General features: G+C 35.6%; 1 protein-coding gene across 18 annotated transcripts in view; it reads right to left on the reverse strand.

The window, feature by feature from the left end:
• Positions 1–27,845, reverse strand: part of ANKRD28 (ankyrin repeat domain 28) — a 172,177-nt gene that overhangs the window by 87,219 nt on the left and 57,113 nt on the right. For 14 of the 18 annotated variants that reach the window (XM_036266215.1, XM_036266216.1, XM_036266221.1 and 11 more), the window contains one exon: positions 20,793–20,876. In XM_036266215.1, the coding sequence (XP_036122108.1) occupies positions 20,793–20,806 (14 nt within the window). In that variant the 5' untranslated portion in view covers positions 20,807–20,876. Of the gene's footprint in view, positions 1–20,792; positions 20,877–22,239; positions 23,011–26,653; positions 26,695–27,845 lie in introns of those variants that run through there. The other 4 variants (XM_036266217.1, XM_036266219.1, XM_036266205.1 and 1 more) reach the window with 4 other exon arrangements.

Raw genomic sequence — 27,845 nt, forward strand, 5'->3', positions numbered from 1 at the left:
GAGATGCAAATTAAAACAACAATGAGGTATCACCTCATACCTGTCAGAATGGCCACCATCAACAAATCATCAAACAAGTGTTGGTGAGGGTGTGGAGAAAAGGGGAGTCTAGCACACTGCTGGTGGGAATGCAGACAGGTGCAGCCACTATAGAAAACAATACAGTGCTACCTCAAACAATTAAAAATTGAACTGCCATTTGACCCAGTGATCCTGCTTCTAGGAATATACCCTAAGAAGTCTGAAACACTGATTGGAAAGAATATATGTACCCCCATGTTCATAGCAACACTATTTACAATAGCTAAGATCTGGAAACAGCCCAAGTGTCCATCAGTAGACGAATGGATAAAAAAGCTGTGGTACATATACACAATGGAGTACTATGCAGCGGTAAGAAAGAAAGATCTCTTATCCTTTGAGATGACATGGAGGGACCTGGAAAGTATTATCCTAAGCAAAACAAGCCAAGCAGAAAAAGATAAATACCACATGATCTCACTTATATATGGAATATAATGAATATAACAGTCTGAGAAATAGGGTATACCCAGAGACATGGAAGTAGGGTACAGACTGACAACCCTGAGAAGAGGGAGTGGTGGGGGGAGGGTAGAGATAAACCACAGACCTTATATGCCTGTACGCATAACCAATGGACATGGACAACAAAGCCGGGGACGGGACGGGGGGGATGGGGAGGAGGGTGTCAATGGGGTAAAAAAGGAGAAACATCTGTAACAAAAATAAAATTTAAAAAAACAAACAAGTAAAAACAAAACAAAAAAATTTAACCTATTATCTTTATATTTAATACAGTTAAATATTAAAACTCAGGCAACAAGATATTTAAGATTCCCTTCAGTAAAATTTATTAAAATGATTATCCCCTTATATATAATAATTTCTTTCCATGGAAATATTTTTAGATAAAGATATTCCTATTTGTGTGCAAACTAAAGATAAAGTATATCTATTGATTGAAATAGGAAGCAAAGTGATGGAAACAATTTAAATGCCCATCAGTAGGGAATGGTTATCTAGAATTATGAAACACAAGAAGCTCTTAACCAACCTCCATTTAACTTACTCACATGATCAAACAATATTCTCTGTTTCCTGAGTAAAGCTAATGGAGACTTTGGCATACCAAGTATTTTGACTATTAGATTTCCACTAATAAAACTGTGCACTTTTGTTCCCACCACTGAGTATGTGTTTATCAAGAGTAAAATTTATTTGTTACCACAACTGTTTATGCCAATTGTACCTGCAATCATAACTATGCTATTTAAATATTATTTAAACTGATGAAAGAGGAATTAAAAAAACCAACTGTCATGACCACTATATTGAGTACTATATAAAGGCTCAATAAAACAAGCTACCAAAAAAAAGAGTGCTGTTTAACTGGGTGTGACTGAGACAACTGAAACACTAAGGTAAACATTAAACCTATGGAGAGGTTTTGGCCCAAGTTTGATTCTAAAGTGCCTAAATTTTCACATCACTTAAACCCAAAATGGGAGTTACAGATAATGTACTGGGGGTATGGTCTATGCAAAGAAGATAACGCTGAACTCTTGTCAGTGAGCTCCACACTGTCAATGAAAAAGCCTTGGCCCAATTTTTAAAATTGGCTGGGAAAGACATTTGTTACAGTCAAATGCTTAAAGATCACTTTTTATGATTCCCTCTGTCAGACTTTGATAAGCTTATCAACTACCAGTTATGAGCATCAGATGAGAGGTCTTGTACTTGAACAACCATATAATGAAATACTGTGTAAATGTTCTGCATCCAATTCCAATGTGGGGAGGAGGGGGTGTTTCTCCTCTACACATCCAAGCAATGCTCCAAAACGAACCAAGTGTCCCACGACTCAACCCAATTCTGACACTATCTTCCAGGAGAGAGCATCAGACCCCATAGACTAAGGCTTCGGTCTTACAAGATTGCCACCCTACTCTTCAGACACCAATAGCAAGTCCAGTTTGTCACCTGTAAAGCGGACCCCCTTTATCCACAGTTTTGCTTTCCAAAGTTTCAGTTAGTACTGACTCTATATCAAATAATCCAAAAGAAGGAAGGAAAACGGGACTAGAGAAACAAAAATTTAAAAAGACAAAGGAAAATAATAGAATAGGAGATCTAAATGTAGACATTTCAATAAACACATTAAATGTAATGGTCAAAATACACCAATTGAAAGATACAGATTGTTATTTTGGATATAAAAACAATACCTAATCACATACTATCTATAAGAAATGATTTAAAATATAAAATTACACATATGCTAAAAGTTAAAAATACGTTAAAACATAAACCATGCAAATAGTAATGAAAATACAGCGAAAAGTGGCTATAATAATAATATCAGACATAGAATTCAGAACAAGGAAAATTGCCGGAGATAAAGGAGGATATTACATAATGGCAAAAGTGTCAATTCATCAGAAATACATGACAGTAGTTATGTATATGCACTTAATAACAGTGATAAAAAGGGAGATACAATCCACAATTATAAGAAATTTCTGCACAGAACAAGCAAGTAGAAAAATTAGCAAAGACATCGATGACCTGAACAACACTATCAATCAACTAAATCCAACTGGACATTTATAGAAAACTCTACCTTAACAGCAAAACATTGCACATTATTTTCAACTGCACTTGAAATATTCATCAAGATAAACTATACTCTTTGGGCCATAAACCACATCCTAACACATTAAAATAAACTGAAATCATACAAAGTATGTACTCTGGCCATAACAGAATTAAATATAAATCAGTAACAGAAAATGCTTGGATAATCCCCAAGTACATAGAAATCAAAGTAGATACTCTAATAGAGTTAAAGTAGAAAATTAATTCTAAATTACCTCTATAAAGAGGAAATCTCAAAGAACTTTAGAAAATATTTTGAACTTAATGAAAATGAAATTATAATATATCAAATGTGTGGGATAAAGTTAAAGCAGCATTTAGAGGGCAATTGCCTATTAAGTGTTTCCACCACAAAGTTCTCAAATTAATAATCTAAGTGTTCACTTAAGAAACTAGAAAAAGAATATAATAACCACAAACAAGAAGGATAGAAAGAATAAAGGAAAGCATCGAAGAAATTGAAACAAAAAAGCAATTGAGAAAATTAATAAATCAAAGAAACTGAAACAAAAAAGCAATAGAGAAAATTAATAAATCCCATAGTTGTTTCTTTGGGGAGAAAAAATCTATAAAATTGATTATCCTCTAACCAGAATGACAAAAGAAAAAAGAAGCACTATCAGGAATGCAAGATGGAATTATTAGTACAACCCTCAAAGACATGAAGAAGAGTAAGAGAACAGCATGAAAATTTTATGCTTATAAATTCTACAATTTGGATGAAAAGACCAAGTCCTTAATAGACACAAAAATTACTCAAGAAAAAAAACCCAGGTAACCCAAATAGTCCTACAGTTATATATTAAAAAAAAAAAAAAAAAAATTAAATTCATAGATGAAAACTTTCCAAGAAAGAAAATTGCAAACCCAGTTAGTTTCTATGGTAAATTCTACCCAAACATCTAAGGAAGAAATAATACCAATTTCCACACATCTATGGACTTTATGAAGCCAACACTTCATTATCCTGATACTAAAACTTTGCACTTTGTGAAGCCAATATGTTATTAGTTTTTAAAATATGTTTTTACTAATTTTTTAGAGAGAGAAAGAGACAGAAACATTGATGTGATGAGATCGGCTGCCTCCTGCACGCCTACTGGGGATCGAGCTGGAAACCTGGGCATGTGCCCTGAAGGGAAATCAAACCGGGATCTCTGTCCAGGGGATGACAGCTCAATCCACTGAGCCACACTGGCCAGGCTCTGAAGCAATCCTTTATTATCTTGATACCAAAACCAGGCAAAAATATTACAAGAAAACTACAGGCTAATTTTGCTCATCATCATAGACATAAATATCCTCAACTAAATACTAACAAATTTAACAACAATATATGCAAAGAATAATACATCACAACCAAGTGGGTTTTATACTGGGATCATAAGTCTCCTTCAAATAGAACCAACCCATATGATTCAAAATATTAATAGAATACTTAAGGAAAAACAACATATGATCATTGCATTTAACAAAACATCTTTTCATGATTATAAAAACTCAGCAGAATAGGAGTAGAAGGGGACTTTAACTGATAATGGGCATTTACAAAAGTTACAGCTAACATCCTACTTAATGATGAAAGATACAGTGATACCTCGGTTCTCGAACGCCTCGGTTTTCGACCAAATCGGGATTCGAGAAACTTTTGTCTCGGAATCCGAACAAATATTTGGAACTCGAACTTCCGAGATGAGCCGAGTTGAGCCGAATGGCGTTCATTCGGCCCAGCGCGCCTTGCTTGCGTCATCAGTGTGAGTGCAGAGAGAGAGTCACGCTTTGTGGAGTCACGCTTTCCTATTGGTTTCATTGCTTCGGTTCTCGAACAATTCGGTTCTCGACCGTCCTCCTGGAACGAATTATGTTCGAGAACCGAGGTATCACTGTAAATGCTTTCCTTCTAAGATCAGGAACAAGGAAAGGTTGTCATTCCCAGTCATCCTCATACTGAAAGTCAAATAAGTCAAGAAAAAGAAATAAAGGTATGTAGATTTGAAAAGAAGAAATAAAACTGTCTCTATTCACAGATGGTATGTCACTTATGGATAAAGTTCCAAGGAATCTATTTTTTAAAATGCTAGAATAAGATTAGAAAAGTAGATGAATGCAAGGTCTATGTACAAAAAGCAATTATAATCAACAAGGAAACAATGACCTTAAACAACCCACTAGATCAGATTAATTTAATTGATATTTACATAATATTTCATACCAAAGCAAGAGAATATACATTCTTCTAAAGTGAACATGGAACATTCTCAAAAACAGATCATGTGTTAGGACACAAAACAAGTCTTAACAAATTCAAGAAGAATGAAATCATATCAAGCATCTTTATAGATCACAATAATATAAAACTAGAAATCAACTAAAAAAAAAAAAAACCTCAAAAATATTCAAATACTGTACATGGAGGCTAAATAGCATGTTATTAAACAATGAATGGGTTACCAATGAGATCAAAGAAGAAATTTAAAAATTACCTAGAAATAAATGAAAATGCACAACAACCCGAAATCTATGGGACACATTGAAAGCAGTCCTGAGACGGAACTTCATAGCATTACAAGTATACTTCAAGAAGCAAGAAAAATCTCAAATTAACAATCTAACCCTACACCTAAAAGAACTAGAAAAAGAACAAGAAAATCCCAGAGTGAGTAGAAGAAAGAAAATAATCAAAATCAGAGTAAAAATAAATGACAGAGACTAAAAATAGAAAATTACCCAAAAAATCAATGAAAAGATAAACAAGATTGATGAACCTTTAGCCAGACTCATCAAGAAACAAAGAGAGAAAACCCAAATAAATATAATCAGAAATGAAAGAGGTGAAGTAACAACTGACATAACAGAAATACAAAAGATTGTAAGAAAATGCCATGGTCAACTAAGTATATGCTAACAAATTGGACAACGTAGGTGAAAGGACAAACTCCCATATCACCTTCCTATCAATCAGGAATAATCAGGAATCCTAAATAGACTGATAACAACTAATGAAATTGAAGCAGTAATAAAAAATTAAAAAAATAAACTGCAAGCAAACAAAAGTCCTGGACCAGGTGGCTTCACACGTTTGGGAACTGAATGGGATCTCCAGCAGGTTGGATTCCCCACCCCAGTCAGGGTCGTGTGGGAGGCAACCAATCGATGTGTCTCTCTCTCATTAATGTTTTTTTCCCCTCTCTGTCTCCCTTCCTCCCTCCTTCCTTCCACTCTAAAAATCAATGGAAAAATATCCTCGGGCGAGAATTAACCAAAAATAAATAAATAAATAAGTAAATATAGAAGACACATGATTATATCAATAGAAAATACATGATCATATCAATAGATGCAGAAAAGGCATTCAGTAAATCCAGTACCCATTTATAATAAAACGTCCCAGCAAAGTGGGAATAGAGAGATCATACCTTAACATAATAAAGGACATAAGAAATATCTACAGCTAACATCATACTCAATGGGCAAAAACTAAGAGCATTTCCCTTAAGATCAGGAACAAGGCAGGGATGTCTGCTTTCACCACTCTCATTCAACATAGTACTGGAAATCCCAGCCACAGTGATCAGAGAAGAAGAAAAGAAAAGGCATCCAAATTGAAAAGGAGGAAGTAAAACTGTCATTATTTGCAGAGGACATGATATTGTACATATAAAACCCTAAAGACCCCATCAAAGAACACTAGGTCTAATACATTAATTTGGCAGAGTAGCAGGATACAAAATTAATATCCAGAAACAGGTGGTATTTTTATACACCAATAATGAACTATCAGAAAGAGAAACTAAGAAAACAATCCCATTTACTACAGCAGCAACAACAAAAATAATGTAACTAGAAATAAATTTAAACAAGGAAGTAAAAGACCTATACTCAGAAAACTATGGGACATTGAAGAAAGAAATAGAGGGAGATACAAACAAGTGGAAGCATATGTCGTGTTCATGGATTGGAAGAATTAACATTATTAAAAATGCTCAAACTACCCAAAGCAATCTGTAGATTCAACACAGCTCCTATTAAAATATCAATGGTACATTTCACAGATCTAGAACAAATATTCCAAATATTTACATGGAACTAAGAGACCCTGAATAGCCTCAGCAATCTTGAGAAAGAAGAACAGAGTTGGAGGGATCACAATAACTGATAGCAAACTACACTACAAAGCCACTATAATTAAAAGAGCCTGGTATATAGGCCAATGTTACAGAACAGAGACCCCCAGAAATTGACCCAGGCTTAGCCCATGGACACAAACAACAGTGTGGTGAGGGCCAGGGGAGGGGCAGGGCCGGAGGCTTCAGTAAGCAATATTTTTAAAAAATTGATTCTTTAGAACAAAAAAGCTACATTAGTTTACAGTACTTATGTAATTTATAACTTACATGTTTTATGCAATAAGTAATCACATTAAGATGGGAAAAATATCTCTATTAATCTGTTATCGAAATCATTCACTTTCATTGAAACCTAAAATTATGTTAATTCAAATAAAATAGAAAATATTTTCTTTGTGAATACATGATTTGTGATGGGGAAGAATATTTCCCAAATCCAGCTCTGGCTATTACAGGTATGTTGGCTTATACACAATTAATTAGCAATGTATCGGCTATGAAGACTCGTTTATATGTAACACGGTTTGAGTAGCATAACCTGAAAAGTGAACCCCATGTTATCAAGAACTGTTTGTGCCCTTGGCTTATTAGGAAGTTCTTAACAATGAATGGCACTCCCAGCAACCCCCTTCACCTGCGAGGTTTCCATTATTTCCTGCATAGCTTCATGCTATGTGTTCAGCAACCCTGAACACTTTACTTCTTTTTTTATAATCCTCACTCAAGGATATTTTTCCATTTATCCTCAGAGTGGGAGGGAAGGGGGGTGGGGAAGGAGAAGGAGGAAGGGAAGGAGGGAGGGAGGGAGGGAGAGAGAGAGAGAGAGAGAGAGAGAGAGAGAGAGAGAGAGAGAGAAACATCAACATGAGAGAGACGCATTGATTGATTGCTTCCCACAGGACCCCGACCAGGGCCAGGGATTGAACCTGTGACTCTTTGGCCCGCATGCTGATGCTCTAACAGCTGAGCCAAACTAGCCAGGGCTACACTTTACTTTTATTCAGTGTTAATGCTGTAGACTTATAATCAACAGTAAAGTTGCTTTCTAGTTTGTCAGGGAAACTCTAATGCTAAAAACTTTATTAAATGCCTTTCCTAAAACCAACCTTGTCCCTTAGCATTGAGGGCAAGATAGCATTCATGTCCCCTGGGAGAAATAGAGTAAATATGTCCCTTTAAAGCCAATGCTCTGACAGACCATCAACAGAATGCTGCAAAAGATAAAAAGGTATTATTTCATAAGGAACACTGCCTTTGTCCACAAGCATGTCAAGTGCACTTGATTTTTCATTTTTACTTTTTTAAAGAATTTACCTTCCTATGTCAAAGTGATTTGAATTGTCTAAAATAAGTACTGATGAGGAAGCAAGGCAAATGAGGGTGGATAGAAGCCAGTTCAGCTTCACTGCACTTGGGCAACGGACAGCTGACTGCTCCCATCCACCAAAACCAAAACCAAAACATACCCCACATACAAACAAAAACAAAAACAAAAATATCCACACACAACATAGCCAAACACCTTTAGATAATAAAGTTGCTGAAGTCGGGGACGAGGTCTTGTTTTTACTCATTCTTCTAACACTTTTTAAATGGCTGTTACTTAGCATATACTGGGTATAAATAAGAGAATAATTCAAACAAGGTCTCTATCTCCAGGGCTAAAGTTACTGAAAATGACACAAGTCAATTAATATGTATATTAAAATGGAAATGGTCAGAGTATTGTGACCATCTATTAGGGTGATGTAACATTATCTGGGGGGCCAGGAAAAGCGTCCCAGAAAGAGATATTTAAGTTTTTTATTGCTACATAACAAATTACCACAAGTTTAACAGCTTAAAACAACAGTCATTTATTATTTTACAGTTCTAGAGGGCCGAAGTCCAGGCAAGGTGTTGGCTGGGTTCTCTGCTCAGTGTCTCCCATAAAGCTGAAGTTAAGGTGTCAATGGGCTGGCTGTGTTCTCATCAGGAGGCCTTCTAGGCTTATTCAAGCAAAGTTCAGTTACTTGTGGCTGTGAGACTGAGGTTCCAGTTCTCCTTCCTGTCAGCCAGAAGCTGCCCTCTGCTTCTACAAAACGCCCACAGTCCTTGCCACCACCCATCTTCAAGGTCAGCAACAGAAAATCTGCCTCGCATAAAATCCCTTACTCCCTTTGTCTCTGACTCTAGACTCAGATTTAAAGAATTCATGTACTTGTAATTAGGTCAGGTCCACGCAGCTAAATCTCACTTTCTTAAAGTCAACTGTGCCAGATAGCATCAAGTAATCACAGGGGTACTATCTGATCATATCACAGTACAGGAGATTATACAGTATATATACACCAAGGGATGAGAATCCTGTGGACCATCTTAGAGTTCTGCCTACCATAAGGTGAACCCTGAAGAATAAACAGAAACTGAAGGTGAGGCAAAAGGAGTTGGAGACAATATGGGTACAACTATATGCTGAGTCAGGAAGGAGCATGGAAGAGTAGGGGTATGAATGTATGACTGGTCTTTCCAGTACCCAGCATAGTAATTGGCACATATCTGTCAAGGGAATGAACTAACATATCAAATTATAACAAATTCAGCTAGCAAATATTTACGAAGTGCTTGTATACCTGTACCTAACAAGAGGAAAGCTAAGCATAATTGAGAGGTGACAAAACGGGAGAAAACATGGACAGAAAACTAAACTGAACATCAAGGAAACAGGGCTCTTATACTATCTTTTCTAAATGGAAGTGACCAAGTAAAAAGCCCCAAGGGCCCTAGTTTTCCCTTATCTATAATAATTTGATTTAACTTTTTGATCTCTAAGATCACTTCCCTAACTAACCTAAAAAATGGAAGGCATGGTTTTTACCTTGGGGTAAATTCTATTGATAGAATGTAGGTATTAATTCATGTTGTAATCTAAACATCAGTAGTAACACTAAAAAGACAAATGTACAGAGTACCCTATTTCAAATACTGAATTTACTTTCTTCTACAAATTTAGAAGTAATCATGCCCAGTCTGTGTGGCTCAGTTAGTTGAGCATCATCACATGCACCAGGATGTCGCCAGTTCCATCCCAGGTCAGGGGACATGCTGGGGTTGCAAGCTCAATCCCCAGTAGGGGGAGTGCAGGAGGCAGCTGATGGATGTTTCTATTTCTCATCCCCTTCCTCTCTCTCTAAAAAAAAATCATTGGGAACATATTAAAAAAATAAATAAAACACCGAAATTACACACCAATACCAGGTCCTACAAAATAAGAGGAAGGCCCTGGCCGTTTTGCTCAGAGGTTAGAGCGCCGGGCTGCGGTCCAGAGAGACCCGGGTTCGGTTCCCGCTAAGGGCACGTACCTCAGTTGCAGTTTGTCCCTGGCCCTGGTGGGGTTGTGCGGGTGGGCAGCCACTTGATATCTCTCTCTCTCTCTCTCTCTCTCTCTCTCTCTCTCTCTCTCTCTCCCCCTCCCTCCCTCCCTCCCTCTCCCTCTCTCCTACTCTATCTAAACAAAAAATGGAAAAATGTCCTCAGGTGAGGATAAAAAGAAATTACAAAATAAGAGGAAGTGGAGGTGATGCCATCTACAATTGGGCCATTTTCATTGTCAAACTAGCACAATAGTTTAGAAAACTAACATACAGAATTTCTATTTCAAAAATACTGCTGGACTATAATAGAAAATTGCCATTTCACAAAATATGTGAAATGTAAGTCTGAAAATATTCAGTGGAATGTCAGTCAGCTGTTTCAATCAATAAAATGTTTCTTAATGACTTTTACAGAGCTATGTATATTTTTAATAGGCAAATTATTTCCCTGAGTTCAGACAGCGTTGACAGTCTGGGGAGAACACAGGAGAAAGAATTCTCAGGAGAATGACAGAGGGTAGAGGGAGGTACAAGGAGGCAATCCCAGAGAACTGCAGAATATCCCCCTTGTGTATTCAGCTAAGTACTAAGTACCACATGTATGTAAGACTACTACCTGAGAATGGTGAAAAGAATCATCCAAAATAATTAAAGACACCATTTTCAAAGATGTAAAAAGCCACGCACAGTGAGATAACAAAATTTGCTGGGAAATTAAAAATTACCAAATAAATGGAGAGATATAAATTGTGCATGGGTCTGAAGACTCAATATTGTTAAGATATTAATTTTTGCCAACTTGATCTATAGATCAACACAATCCCAATTTCTTTTTTCCCCCTAGAAACTGACAAGCTGATTCTAGAATTCATATGAAAACAGAAAGGACTGAGAATAGCCAACATAAATGAAACAAACAAACAAACAAACAAACAAACAAACAAACAAACAACAACAGCCCTGGCCAGTTTGGCTCAGTGGTTGGAGCGTCAGCCTGCAGTCCAGAGAGACCTGGGTTCGGTTCCCGCTAAGGACATGTGCCTTGGTTGCAGTTTGTCCACGGCCTTGGTTGGATCATGCAGGTGGCAACCACTCGATGTGTCCCTTTCACGTAGATGTCCCCCCCCTCCTCTCTCCCCCTCCCACTCTATCTGAACAAAAAATGGAAAAATGTCCTCAAGTGAAGATTAAAAAAAAAAAAGATGGTAAAACCAACAACCCAAAAAACTAGTGATTTCAAGACTTATAGTATCATAACAGTGTGGTATTGGCATTAAGCTAGACCAATATTATCAATGGAACATAACAATCCATAAATAGATCCTCACATACATGGACAACTGACTTGTGATAAAGATGTAAAGGCAAGTCAATGAAGAAAAGTAGTAGAGCCTTTTAAATAAGTATTTTAATAATGGAATATATCCATATATAAGAAAGCAAATGTTGACATATACCATATACTAATATTAACTCAAAAAGATTATAGATCTAAATGTAATATTTAAAACTATAAAACTTCTAGAAGATACAAGAAAATCTATGTGACCTTGAGATAAGATTTTTTCAGATATAACACCAGACCAAGATCCATAAAAGAATGTGATAAACTGGAATTCATCAAAATTTAAAACTTCTGCTTTTCAAAAACAATTCTTAAGAGAATGAAAATATGGACAACAATCTGGGGAAGGGGCAGGGAGGGGAGGGGGAGGGGGGAATCAGTGGGGGAAAAAACGAGAATCATCTGCAACAAAAATTAATCAATAAAAAAAATAAAATAAATAAAATAAAAATAAAAAAATAAAAAATAAAAAAAGAGAATGAAAATACAGCCACAGACTGAGGACTTGCATCCAGAACATACAAAAAACTTTCAAAACTCGAGTAAGAAAACAACCCAATAAGAAAAAGAAACTAGCAAAAACACTTGAAAAAAACATTTCACCAGAGAAGATATACAGATTACTAAGAAGCATGTGAGGCCCTGGCCGGTTTGGTTCAGCGGTTAGAATGTCGGCCTGTGGTCCTGAGAGACCAGGGTTCGGTTCCCGCTAAGGGCACGTACCTCGGTTGCAGTTTGTCCCCGGCCCTGGTCGGTTGTGCAGGTGGCAGCCACTCGATGTGTTCCTTTCACATCGATGTTTCTCTCTCTCTCTGTTCCTCTCTCTCCCTCCCACTCTACCTGAACAAAAAATGGAAAAATGTCCTCGGGTGAGGATAAAAAAATAAATTAATTAATTAAAAAAAAAAAAAGAAGAAGCATGTGAGAAGATGCTCAACATCATTAGTTATCACAGAAATGCAAATGAAAACACAATGAAATACACTGTGAGAGACACATCTATTAGAGCATTTAAAATCAGAAAAGACTAATCATACCAAATACTGGTAACGATGTGGAAAAACTTCAATTCTCATATTCTGTTGGTGGGAATATATAATGAATGGTACAACCAGTTTGAAAACAGTTGTAGTGTCTTAAAAAGTTAAATATACACCTACCATATGGTCAGACTATATCACCACTAGATAATTACTCAAGAAAAAGGAAAGCATATGTTCATACAAAGACTTGTATACAAATGCTCACAGTAGCTTTATTTGTAATAGATGAAAAGGGAAAGAACTTAAGTATCTATCAATTGGTAGGTGAGGGGATAAACAAATTGTGTATATTGATACAATGGAATACTACTAAGGTTAAGGAATGAACTATCAATACATGCCACAACATGAATAAATCTCTAATTATGGTCTTAAAAAAGCTAGACAATTCCATTTATATAAAGCTCCAGAAAATACAAATTAATTCATAGTAACACAAAGAAGATTACAGGCAAATGAGATTGTACTCTTTTAATATATGCAACTTATTATGTCAATTATACCTCAATAAAACAAAAAAAATCTTTGCTAAGGTGTCGAGACCTATCAGATTATTTAATAACTTCAGCTCAATCTGAAATTTAGGACATATTTTGCTATACTGTATTACTATAATTTAAAAAACTTTTTTTTATTGATTGATTTGAGAGAGAGAGAAACATTGACTTATTGTTTCACTTATTTATGCATCCATTGATTGATTCTTTCTTATATGTGCCCTGAACAGGGTTTGAACCCGCAACCTTGGTATATTGGGACAATGTTCTAACCAACTGAGCTACCTAAACAGGGCCTATCATTTTTACTTACATATAATTGTAACAAAATCATCCAGATTATTTCTGAGTGTACGAGTAAAAATATTTGATTTCTATGAAAAATACCATTGTTGCCCTAGCTAGTTTGGCTCACTTTGACTGAAGGGTCAAGGGTTCGAGTCCAGTCAAAGGCATGTACCTGGGTTCAATCCCAGCTCTGGTTGGGGCCGTGAGGGCAATCAATGTCTCTCTCACATTGATGTTTCTCTCTCTTCCCCTCCCTTCCTTCTACTCTCTCCTCTAAAAAAAAAAATCAATGGAAAAATATCCTCAGATAAGGATTAACTAACTAAATAACTAAATAAATAAAATACCACTGTTTACCCCAAACTAATTTACATATACATGTCCACTAAAGTTGCTACAAACAAAACACACAGAGGACATTTAGTCTTTTTGCGAAGTTGATAATATATTTAATAATCACAATAAATACAAACATCCTAAAATTCCTGCTTATCCACTGAAGCAGAATTTTTGTTTGGTGAAAGATCCCATTTATTACCAATTAGCAAGACTAATTTACTTAACCAGGTCTTAAAGAAAACCTGGTTAAACAAATTTATGTTATCGATAAATAATCTAAAACTATGTGGCTACAAAGAAGAATGAAGAAGCTCTCTATATACTACCATGAATAGGTTCCCAAAATATACTGGGGTTGAAAAAAGAAGATGCAGAACACATGTATGCGAAATAAGAAACTACACAGGAATGGAATACAAAAATAAGTCATCATCAGTTTCTAGCTACAAAAACAGGTGGTTTCAAACTCATAGATACAAACAGAATAGTGGTAACCATAGGGGAAAGGGGTGGGCGGAGGACAAGAGGAAAGGGGGTCAAATACAAGGTGACCAAAAGAGACTAGACTTCAGGTAGGGAGCACACAATAGAGTATACAGATGTTGTATTATAAAGTTGTACACCTGAATGTATATGTTATTCACCAATGTTGCCCCAATAAATTAATTTTTTTAAAACCCCAGCTGGGCCCTGGCCAGTTTGGCTCAGCGGTTAGAGCGTCGGCCTGCGGTCTGGAGAGACCCGGGTTCGGTTCCCGCTAAGGGCACGTACTTTGGTTGCAGTTTGTCCCCGGCCTTGGTTGGTCGTGCGGGTGGCAGCCACTCGATGTGTCCCTTCACGTCGATGTTTCTCTCTCTCTCTCCCTCCCACTCTATCTGTACAAAAAAATGGAAAAAATATCCTTGGGTGAGGATTAAAAAAAAAGAAACAAAAAACAAAAAACCCCAGCTGGGCCCAGACTGTGTGACTCAGTGGTTGAGCATTAACCCATGGACCAAGAGGTCACCTGTTTGATTCCCAGTCAGGGCACATGCCCAGGTTGTGGGCTCAATCCCTGGTAGGGGGTGTCCAGGAGGCAGCCAATTGATGTTTCTCCCTCACATTGGATGTTTCTATTTTTCCCTCTCCTTTCCTCTCTCTCTATAAATCAACAAAAACATATTTAAAAAAGAAAAAGAAAAAAGCCCAGCCGACGTGACTCAGTGAATTGAGCATCGTCCTATGTACTGAGAGGTCCCAGTTCAATTCCGGGTCAGGGCACATGCCTGGGTTTCGGGCTCGATCCTCACTAAGTAGGGCGTGTGCAGGAAGTAGCCAGTCGATGTTTCTCTCTCTCTCCCTACGAAATCAGTGAAAATATATTTTAAAAAAACAAAACCCAGATGGTTTCATTAGACAACACCTTTTTTGTTTCAGGACCACCACAATAGCTATTTCATCACAATGACTGAACATACACTCATCTATGGATCTTAGGGGAAACCTGAACATTGGTGAAGAAAAAATGTTTAAATGTGACGCGAGAATCTAGAAGCACTGGTAAGAACAGGAGAGAGGTGCTATTTCTAGACATGGACAAACTATAGGTGAATTCTCTCCTGGGGAGAAGCTGATTTGGTTCTCTCTTCTTTACCTGCCCTTTCCACTCCATGCTACATGAAGCCAGCCAGAAGCTGGGTGGGTAGGTAAACTAGAGGTGGGGCTGGAGGGTTGTGGGCACCAATACCAATTTCTGTGGTGAGCTCAGAAGACTGCCTAGACATACAGTTTCAGGACAGAGTGCACATAAGCTCAGGTAACTAAGTGAAGAGATTTTAAGAACTTAGGAACATCAACAGCTTGGTGTACTGACAGCCAGCAGAAGTGTCATGTGGCCACAGAAATATTTGTTAACAATTAGAGCACTTCTTGCTAATTTCCAGAAAAGACAAGACTAGAGAACACTGGGAATGATGGAGGTGGATGGAATGCAGACAACCAGTGTAAACTTAGGGTTTACTACAACTTTGTGTTAACTGCCAACAATATTATTTAAATAAAAATTAATTATCTGCTTGTGTGATGTACATATACATGTTTAAATTTGCCAAGTACTTCATCTGAAAAAGTAAAATCAACATCATTTCAATAATCCTGGGAAGTATTTTTGAAAGCTTAAGATGTTAATAATTTGGAAGACTACTTTGGCAAAAGCAATCCCAAAATATTTTGAAAGACAAAATATATTTAACTTCAGAAGCCAATAAGTAAAATGTACAAGGTAGCATTAAAAAAAAAAGTTATATAACACAGGCAAGATCTACCAACCTAGCTCTTAAATCAATTCTCTTTGAGTCTAAAAAGGGTCACTCGTGCCCAGCCAGTGTGGCTCCGTGGAGTGAGCATTGTCCCATGGACTGAGAGGTCCCCATTCGATTCCCAGTCAGGGCACAAGCCCAGCTTGTGGGCTCACCCCCAGGAGGGGGCATGCAGGAGGTGGCCAATCAATGTTTCTCATATGGATGTTTCTATCTCTCTCTAACAAATCAATAAAAACTTATTAAAATAATTTAAAAAGAAAAAGGGTCACTTCTCTGTTTTGAACACGAAAACAGTGTAGACTGGATTATAGTTAACCCTAAAGTTTGATAATACTTCAAATGGCATTTTTAGCCAGCCAAAAAGTATGGCACTAAGGGAGGCTTGTGTATTCACTCATTTGCAATGTACAACTTGGCATCATGAAAATTAGAATGACATTTGTATTACAGTTTAAAAGGTAGAAGTCCATAGAACATAAACATAACTTTAGGAGACAAAAAATCCATTTTTGAACTATTATTGTTTTATGGCACTATCTGGCAAAAGAAAACAATATTTCTCTCTCTCCAATTTACTTTTTCATTTCCCCAGTTACAGTCAAGCATGACATAGGTTCACATTCCTGTTCTGCTGTCCTTACTAATCCTGGAGACGGAAACTTTCCTAAGTTTCAGTTTTGTCATCTATTGGTGGAATGAAAATGTTAACCTACCAATTTTGTGAGATTCTTTTGTGAGTTAAATCAAGTAACATAAAGAGGTTTAGGCATCTCCCTATCATTGAAATAAAATTCTGTAATTAACACCAATTTATATCACTCTGGATAGACAAAAAAATTTTCCAACTTGTAGAAAATAATTTTCTTATAAAGTCAGACTTTTACTCTGAAATGTGTTATTAATATCTCAGTTTAAATTATTTGGACTCTCCAATATGGCATTAAATTCTAATAAATCCTAGGGAAAGGCATTTAATTACTATTACTTTAGGCACATAACCTAGAAATACAAATAAAACCTGGGCAAAGGCAGGAGGTCATTCAAGGTCACTTGGACTTTTTAGGGCATCCTAAATTTGGCGTGGGAAAACACCCTGAAGGCCATTAATGTAACCCCACACATTTTATAACAAAAGAAAAGTGAGTCTTGAAGAAGTTAAATGGTCTTGCTCAAGTAGTATAACTAATAAGGCTAGAAAGATAGAAATACTTAGGTCTTTCAAGTTATATTTCAATTGTTCTTTTCACTATATATACACCACTCCTCCTTTAAAATTTTTTGGACTGTTTCACCTTTTTTGATTTACAGTGCTTTTCCCACATCCAAGTGACCTTTATTTTTCCAAAAGTTTGCTATTCTGCTGTTCACAGGTATCAAAAATCTTCTATTAGTTTGCCTATCCAAACAACTATTTCTCTTTATTCCTTCCTATGAAAATGCTGTTTTTCTCCAGATATGGAATATAATCACTGATAATAAGACCCTATTTTCACCCCAGCAGATTAAACCAGGCTATGAACAATGACTCAACTAAGTAAAAAGCTAACCCCACTCTACCTTTGTTGGTGGAATGGTTCAGAGTGGGCTTATAATTAGTGGAACTTCAGGGGAAGTGTTGTGGGGATTCTGATAAAGATGTTTTTGCTTGATTAAAGAAAGAAAAGAGAAAATGTAAAGGGAGAGTCCCCTTTTCACTATTTTTTGGTTGTTTATCATGAGTACAAAATGTTAACAGTCATCTCTTTAACATGAGGAGAAAGCCAAGAATCTCACAGAGAAGCTCACCCAGAGCTCTGACATTACTATCTTTACCAACCCCCAAACCACCTTGCTCTGGATAACAGATTTATAAGATCAATAAATCTGTACGTAGCCAGGTAGTTAATTATTTGTGGCCCGAAACCACAAATATAAAACTCTAGTATTTTCTAGTGAAATCTCTTACCTAGCTTCCAAAATAGACGTACTTCTCAGACCAAATATTACGAAGGCATAATATTTAAAATTAGAGTTTTGTTAAAAGTCATTTTGTTATGTTACCAAGAAAATAGTATTTAGTGGTTCACAGTATTTGATAACTTCAGGATATGACGGAAGAAACTAATCTAAAATAATAGCAATGTTTATTTAATAGAATAAAAACAAATCTGAACTCTAAACTCATTCTAAAAATTTAAAACCTAAGTTTCCAAAAGTCAGATGTTATTCTCAAATACATATTTAAATTTATTTTAGAAAAATACCACTGTCACACTGACATAAACCTTAAAAATATTTTATTGCCTATCAAGAATCAGTGGATATTATATGGCAACAGTATAAGTTTATTACACACACATCTCTTAAAACTCAACGTGGCCCTGGCCGGTTTGGCTCAGCAGTTAGAGCACTGGCCTGCAGTCCAGGGAGACCCAGGAGTTCGGTTCCTGCTAAGGGCACGTACCTGAGTTGCACTTTGTCCCCAGCCCTGGTTGGGTCAGGGCCATACAGGACACTCCATGTGTCCCTTTCACATTGATGTTTCTCTCTCTCTGTCTTCCTCTCTCTCCCTCCCACTCTATCTGAACAAAAAATAGAAAAATGTCCTTGGGTATTAAAAAAAATTTTTTTAATTAAAAAAAAAAAAAAACTCAATGTGATTTCTTATCATAGAGGACAAAAATAGAAAAAAAAAAAGTACCATCATGAAGTAGAAGAATGGCCAAAGATTTCACAAATCTTATAGTTATGACAATAATCTCAACTGACAAGACATGAGAAAAAAGGCCTAAAAGCAACCACAAAAAATTTTGTCAAAAATCCATGAATTACTGAAGGCAAGCGAAGAGTCACCCACAAGAAGGTCCTACTGATTTGAAATACAGTACTAACCTAACTTTTAGGTCTAACCCAAGCTTCAGAGCAAGGGAACAAGCCAGGAGATATTATGAAATGATGATTAAAAAGTAAGTCAAAAAAGAAATCTGTAAGTATGGGCTAAAAATTATAGAACTTAGGGGGTAGAGGGGTAACACACTAGCTATACATACACAATAGCTTCCAAGGACATCACAGCAGAATAAACTAATGCCTAAAATGATTCTGAATAAAATTTAGGATAATTTAATTAATACAGTAGAAAAGCAGTGTTGGCTATAATAAGACTTGCAATGATGGACCATCACAGTAACTAGGATTATGGTCCAAACTTTCTTACTAAAATAAGATTTTCCAGTACTAAAAAACAACCACACAAACAAAAAACTAGAGTTAAACAGAACACAAAGCTGTTTTCCTCCTTTTCATAAGTCATTGTTTTCTATCCTAAGAAAAGTAGACTCTCCAAGATATCTCAACTAGGTAAAATGACAAGGCACTTTATTTAAACTGAAAAAAATAAAATAAATAAAATAAAATCAATCCTGAATTCGGTGCATGTTTCCAATAAATATAAACCTAAAATATTCACTTAAGAAGGTTTCAAGAAAAAATGTTGGATGAAAGGTGAAAGAATTAGCCAAAGAACATATATGCATAACCCATAGACATAGACAACAGTGTGGTGATGGCCAAAGGGAAAGGGGAGGCTGGGGATTGGGAGGAGGTGGGTAAAGGTGGGGGGGAAGAGGGAGACATCTGTAATGCTTCAACAATTTTAAAAAGTTAAAAAAAAAATCCCACAATTTTCTTTTATGGAATAGGAATAATCTTTTAGGAATTATTTTCTAACTATTCCTACTGGGAAAAGAAAAAAAAAAGTAATGATAGCATTTTGATCAATACCCAGTATTAGATAAACCATTTTGGCTAAAGATTCAAATCTATTCAAATAATCCACCTTTAAAATATCAGATAAATACTTTTTATATCTACTTAACAATAAGTGGTCACAGTCATGTTGTATGGAAGAATGATGAGAGTTCAAGATATACGTTCAGGGTAGGGTTTTCTTAGAATTACCCATCCTTTACAGGCCATCTGTTTTAGTGTTGCTATAGTGACTTTATGAATCATGACCCCCCCCCCCCCCAATAACTCAGAGGACTAATGAATTTGATATAATAGCAAATTATCTATTTTCAGCCTCAGTTTAATAAATTAAAGAAACTACTGGCCACTGGAAAACATACACAGAAAGGAAATTATCCATATACCCACTCTTTCTAAAACTCTCCCTCATGCTAGTCCTGAATGTAAAATCCACTATATCTTTAAATTTGGAGACTTTTCAAACAGTGTATCTTTCTTTACTTAGAGACACAAACAGACGAGTCTTTGTGCAAAATGCTTACCAGGATTATTTACAGAAAGAAAACTTGATTTTATAATCAAGTTACATATATTATAAACTTAATACAAATGTCTTTTATTTCAAGTTCACACAAAAGAATCCTCATCTGAAATGTGCACAAGTAGTAAACAGTGAAGTGTCAAGATGCCTGCAACTTGCTTGTTTCAAATGGGATTTCAGCAGGAAAAAAAAAAAATACATACATATATATATAATGTGTGTGTGTATAAATTATATATAATCTGTAAATACGGTGAGAGAGAGAACAAATGTGGCAAAATGTATTCAGAGTATTTTTTCAACTTTTCTGTGAAAAATTTCAAAGTTAAAAGCTGGGGGAATAAAGGCCCCTCACTGGCTCCTAATTCTCTTGTATTTTAGTCATTACCCTGAATATAAGTCCAGTCCCTTCCTTTTTTGCCTCGAGATGCTTCTAAACTCATTTAAAACAACTGTTACAGAACTGTGCTGTCTTTTTACCAAAAACCATAACTCTAGGAAAGAGTTTTTAAAAGTAGGCTTAAAGGCAGGTATCAGTGAATTAAGTGTTTTACCTGAAAGTTAACATCTTCTTTCTTAAATATTAGTGCTCGAACTTCATCAGGATCTCCATTAAATATAGCTTGCACCAGTGATGGCTAAAATATAAGAGAGTAATACAAACATTAATCACAGCACATGGATGATTCTAAAGATAGTTCCACATAACTTTTTTAATTATTTTTTTAATCCTCACACGAGGATATGTTTTTATTGATATTTTTAGAGAGAGGAAGGGGGAGGTGGGTGAGAGAGAAAGAAACATCAACGTGAGACAGAAACATCGATCGGTTGCCTCCCGTATGCACCCTGACTGGGGCCTGAACCCAAACCCTAAGTATGTGTCCTGGCTGGGAATTGAACCCACAAACTTTTGGTGTAGGGGACGACACTCCCACCAACTGAGCCACTGGGTCAGGGCTCCACATAACTTTTAAATCTAAAATTTTCCTTCCCTATAGCAACAATAATCACTTGGTTTTTGACATTAAACAAAAGTTTCATGAAGTTAAATCACATGAAAATACAGGATTCCTCCGGGGGGGGGGGGGGCTAATTTAAGAAAATCAATTCGAAATTAGCCAGATTAATTGGTACAATAGTTAAGTGCAAGGTTTTTGTTTATATATATGGTAAAAAAAAAGTTTCTGCCAAATACAAGAGTGAAATCTTAACCTCTACTTGTGGGCGGGACACAACTTGTCAAACTAGCAGTTCCCAGTCAACAGAGGCCCAGGAAAGGCCTCCTGGAAAAGTTCTGTGTGTGGCATCAAAGAACTTGCATGGTCAGTACATGCATAAAGATATAAATCTAAAAAAATAAAAGCTGGCAATTGATGAAAATCACTATTATTCAGAGACAAAAAAAAAACTGTATACCTGAATAACAAGAGGAGGCAAACACGTGCATGTCTAAATATAACAATTTCTTAATCAACGACACAGCCTCTCTGATAAGGTATCATATTTTACCAGTCAAACAAGAAGCCAACTGACAACAGCATTAAAATTACATTAACGGTCAAGTCTGATTCTTTTCCTTTAAAAATCTTGCATGTAAATACATAAAATTCATTATAGAAAAGGCTGTGCCTCGGTGTTGCTGGAAGCAGTCAATCTTTCCTAAAACACAGAGCTCTTCTTTCTTGTTACATCAGTTTTTAAAACCACAAAATGAAAACAGAAACTGGTTGCCGTAACTACTATTCTCAATTAATTTTTTTAAAAAGAGATTAAGACATAGCAAATAAAGTCTGAAATGTTATCTAAACATCTGAAAAAGTAAAAATCAGAAATGTGTGCATTTAATATACAATATTATATCATTATTTACAAATCTACATTACTTTTATTTGGGTTTTTAATGAAACTAGTGGAAACTAACATGTTTATTCTTAAGAAATAAAATTTACTCTACTAGTTCAGTAGAATACAGTAAACATATAAACTCTCATATCTTACCAATACATTTCCAGAAGGTGGAGCATGTAGGGATTTATTTTCCTGTGGCAAGTTAGAAATGAATGCAGGAGATTCATCTTCTACCTCCTCCAAAACAACAATACACACTCGACTCATTCGCTCTTTTAAAATACTAAATTCCAAGCTTTGTGATAAAAGTCACAGTTGGAAGAGAACAAGTAGTTTTTCCTCCTCTTCTGTATGACACTTAGAATCATTCTCTGAATAGCGCAGTTGGTTTTTTAAAGTTAATAAGTACTACCAGAAAAACTGAAGTTTAAATTATGACTATATAACTTACAACTTCCTAAAAATCAACAAAATTCTGTTATTTTCTGTTGGGTTATTGCAATACTTAAAAGAAATTTCACATCAACATGTCAACTATCTAAAAATGAGCCCAGTACAAGTTCATTTAAAAATATTTTTCCTCTACCAAAATAGTCATATTGCTCTCTGTCTCGGAGAAATTTTACTTGCATAAAAAGATCATTGTTTTGGGTGATACCACCACGCAATGCAGAATGAAATGAGAAACAACTGCTGTGACAGAGATAATCACAGCTATACCCACTCTTGCCTGCAAGGTCATATAGTTACCAGTAGCTGGCCGGCTTACAATTGGAAATTAAAATTAAAATCTCACTATTCTGTTTCCACTTCTAATTTGTCTTCATTTCTTCGGTTTCACTGGCTTAATGCAGATACTACCCAGAAAAAAATATATCTAGAGCTCAGCACAAATTTTTAAAATGCAGCTCAGAGGTTGACAATTCTTTCTGTGTTTGGGAAAGAAGAAAAAAAAAAAAAAACCTCTGCATTAATAGCAAAGCTGCAGTACATTTACATTCGATGAGTCAGACCACAAGAGACAATAGGACTCTTGGTACTAGAATACAGCTTGATTAATCCAGATTGTCCATATAATAGAAGAAACACAGATAGCTTTATTCCATCAATAGCATAAGCAAGGCAGAGCGTTCATTCTTTCTTCATCAGGCAGTTGTCTGTAGCTGCTCCAGCCAAAGGGCACAGGCACCAGGCAGAAATGGTGTTAGCGGGAATCCTAACAGAACAGGCAGGCTGGCCACGAAGGAATTAGAAGGCATTTGAGCTCAAATTACTGCTTCAAGCTTTTCAATTTTAAAAATGAGAGAGAGAGAGGGAGAGAAAGAACTCCAGTAGTTTATCATTCCAGTGTTTCCTTTGATCTCCACATGAATACAGCTTCCATTAAATAGTCTTCATTCAGAGGAAAAAACAGCAGACTGTGCATCTTCTTTGAGCCAACTACTTTATTCAATCATCTGCCTCTGTGCCAACACAGTTTCCTTCCACTGCGAAAACCGTTACAGTTATCCTTTTCAGTAGATTTCAGATGCCTTCCTGGTACTCAGATGATCTTGCAAAACGACACTAACACCTCCAAATGAGAAGGTCCTTAAAAAATATCTACAGAACCTCAGGATTGGTCCCACAGAAGCATTTGAACTGAGCAACAGTCGGAATAGCAAAGACTGCAGAACCGCAGGATGAAATGCCTAGTAATGCTCACATGTTACACTTACCAGAGATCTGAGCTACTGCTCGAGATGTAACTTCCTCTAGCAGCAGAAAAAAATAGTGCATTTGGACTGCTTTCACAATTAGAAGGCTCATGCCAGTTCTGTGACTAATCTAGATCAAACTGAAAAATTCTATAACTGAAAAATGAGTGCGCTTTTAACATTTTCCACTAAAAGCCACAAAGAAATCTGGTGTACTGCCTCTGCTGACTAACACTGGTTTAAGCAAGTAAACAATTTCAAACAGCTTAACTATTTTCATATGTTACAATATAGCAAATGTTTAACCCTATAATGACAGCTGCATTAAGAATGTGTGCAGTGAACCTATATAAGAGAATTGGAAACGAAGAAGAAATTTTACGATACTATAAAAACTGAAGGTTTTATTCTTATTTTTTTTTTTACCAATTCCATTTAAAATCTACCAGATGTATGTTATTTTCAAAGATGCAAAGAAGTTTAAGCAAAAGAAATTTAGATTTAATAACACTTTTTAAATTGTGGAATTTAATCAAGTCATATTTTTAAAGGAAAAGACTTAAAATGTCATAAATTAGAAATCCTAACTCTAATATCCAATGGATCATTTGAATCGTTACCAAAGAAATTAAATAATTCTACTTTCCTATCTGGAAATGGAATAAAGTCTTAAAATCAGTTAAAAACATAAAACTATTGTTTAAAGTCCTTGGTACTAAATTATATATGTTAAAGGCAAGGGTAACACAAAGAAAGCAAAAAAATCTCACCCCCCCTATAAAATTAATATTCCTGAAGCTACAATAAGTATTAAAACTGTCCATTTTTAGTTGGCTTTATCCCCACATTCCTCTATTTACTCAATGATGGGGCTATTTCCCAACAGAAGAATGATAAAGACAATACCAGTTTCCCTTCAATCTTTCTTTTCTTCTTCTATCAACTAGCAATTTAATTAATAAACATAATAGTTATTTTGAACATTTATGATGTACTAGGGTACTGTACTTTGTCATTTAATAGTCACAGTAACCTTGCTACATTCTCGTATTTAGAGGAAAAAACAGACTCAAAATGAAGTATTTTACCCAAAGTCATGCAAATTAATAAAGTTGTGCCTAATTTCAAATGCATGCTCTTTCCTATCTATTCTGCTTCCACTGAGGAATGTATGCACATACACTCTCTCAAGATCTTTGCAACCTATAATGGTTGTGAAAAGTTTGTATAACAAAGAAATATACTATTTATTGTGATAATATTCCCAAACAAGTTATTTTTAAATGGGTACTTCAGGACTAGTCTTTCCTACTAAGTTTATGCCAGTTTACTTTACCAAAACAAAGAAAGAAAAAAAACCCAGCATGCTATAGATAGGAATGCAAGAAATTAAGAACAAAAATTATTAAATATCAATGTATGAAAAAGCGTGTAACCCTAATATAAGTGTACCAAGATATGAAAGTATACTAACAATTTAATTTACATAGCTGTATTTTAAAATGGTTTAAAATAAAATTAAAGACATGCAAATATTTTGACATATAAAAAATGATGTTAACTGCCTCCAGATGGCCAAATCAAAAATATCATCTTGATACTTGAAATATATAAAAATGAAACTACTACAGTAACAACAGCCTATATTCTATCTTCAGGGTTTTTCTCTCTTCACGCCCCCACCCCAAACAAAATCTTTTTCTTATGGACAATTTTAACTTGTCCCAAAGTATCCAATGTATGAATGCACCTAATGAGACTTAAGCAGGTACATCCTGTTTCTTTTTCTAGGTCAACTTCCATGCTGAGGTCTTTCCCAAGCAGAAAGTCCTTGCCTGGGCAAGGACTGTGTTATATACATGTTGTTTTCCTTCCACTTTCTTCCACTGGTAAATAATTTCACTGAAATAAATTCTATTATATCACAGACTCTGAGAGTAGGAAAATTGTAACACATACACACACATTTTAATCAGAAAATAATATAGGAGGTATTAAGGTACAAAATGAGTTTCATAGTAGGTGAGAAACTTAAATGTAGACATTGACAGGATATAAAACAGTGACATAGGATGAGTTCAAATTCTAATTCCATTATTTATTAGGTGTGTCTTTGGGCAACCTACTTAAATTTCCAGAGCATGAATTTCTTCACATTTATAATAATAATAATAATAATCTCCAGAGATTTTTATCTAGAAGAAATACTGTAGTAGCATAGTTGACTAAGAATATAGGCTTTGTACCTAAACTGCTTGTACTGTAATCTAGTTTCTCACTAACGAATAATACCGTTACCTTGAATAGGTTACTTAACTTCTCTGTGCATCATTTCAACATCTATTACAGGACATTAACAGAATCTATTTTATAGTACTATTCAGTGAAGTTTAAAATCAAATTATCTTATTATTATGGATAGTTCAGGTAGTTGAATAATATCCGCAGTGAAACTAGTGAGTAAATAAAGGGCTATTAACAACCTCCCCTTGCTGGTGACGTGTTTCAGACAGGTGGCTGGAGATCCCATTCAGTTACCAAATCCCCACCCTTTTCAGGCCTCTTGAGAGACTGACAAGCAAGAAGCTAGTCTTACAATCCAGTAACCAGACAAGAGTTTACTACTCATTACTACTCATAATGAGTTTACTACTCATATCATTATATGAGGGAGCAATAAACTTAGGCAAGAAGTAGAGCTACAGGTTTTTCCCATTCTTCCAGATTCAGTGTATTTTACAGTCTAGGAAAAGAGAAAGGGTAAAAAGTACTGGCCCATAATATACTATGTGATCAAAGTTAGATGAAAAAATACCAAGAGATAAATATTTCAATATTGTTTATTACTTAACAGCACTGTTTTGTACCTTCTAAATAAGACAGGCCCCAGACCTCAAGGAACTTGTATCTTGAAAGGAAGACAGGTAAATAAGTATTTAAGAAATGAAGAATGGAGGAAGTATTTATAACAAATTATTGACAAAGACTGTGCAAACTTAAGTTCAACCTTGTTTTTGTTTGTTTTTTCTGCTGAACAATGGCAAAGAGAATGTGGCTTTTTCTTGAGGCATTACTTTTCAGGCCATATTATATTAAGTGTTTGGTAAACCAACAATTTCAACCCTGACAACTGCATAACCCTCCTGTTCTTTATGCTAAAATGTATCCTATCGAAAGCTTACTCCTACTCTTCACAGAATCAGGAAATTGTAAAGTGCGTTTAAACTTTCATTTTACTGTTAAAAATTTAACGTCCCGAAAGATTTTAGGTTCCTGATTTTATTACACTAAAAAATTTTTTTGACACCAATTAGTTTTACTTTTTGCATAGAGAATCAACCAAAACTCAATTTATCTCTTACAAATCTGTGAATCCATGTTGATTATCACAGAATAAAATACTTTACTCAGGATTATGTGACTACTCTGTGCCAAGCTAGTCTATGAGTATTTAAAAAATGAAAAGCTTGTGGTGAAAGGCAGTAAGGAAGTGAGTTCAAACCATGTTTCAGAAACATTTCTCACAGTTCAAGAATCCTAAACAATTATCTTTAAATAATAATAAAAAAAGTTTTTATTAATTTTTTTTAGAGAGAAAGTGACAGGGATAGAAAGAGAAACATCTATCTGCTGCCTCTGGCAAGCTCCCCTACTGGAGGATTGACCTTGCAACCCAGCCATGTGCCCCTCTGAACAGGAATCAAACAGGTGACCCCCAAGTCACATGGGATGACTCTCAGCCAACTAAGCCACACAGGCCAGGGCCTAAACAATCATCTGGACACTATACTTCATCTGTCCATATACTTTAGAAAAAGTCTTATGAGCAGATTTGAAAGAAAACAGGGTAGAAGGAGAGGGGGGAAATTAAGAAATTGCTGCTTTCTACGATGCTGATCCGATTTCCATGTGATTAGTACAGCCACTGCAAAAATGGCACTTATATAGTTGACCCTTGAACAACACAGGTTAGAATTGCACAGGTCTACTTACGTGTATGTTTTTTCAATAAATACTGTAAATGTATTATCTCTTCCTTACGCTTTCTTAATCTTTTCT

Source organism: Molossus molossus, unplaced genomic scaffold (genome assembly GCF_014108415.1).
Source record: "Molossus molossus isolate mMolMol1 unplaced genomic scaffold, mMolMol1.p scaffold_m16_p_18, whole genome shotgun sequence".
In the NCBI taxonomy this organism is placed as follows: domain Eukaryota; kingdom Metazoa; phylum Chordata; class Mammalia; order Chiroptera; family Molossidae; genus Molossus; species Molossus molossus.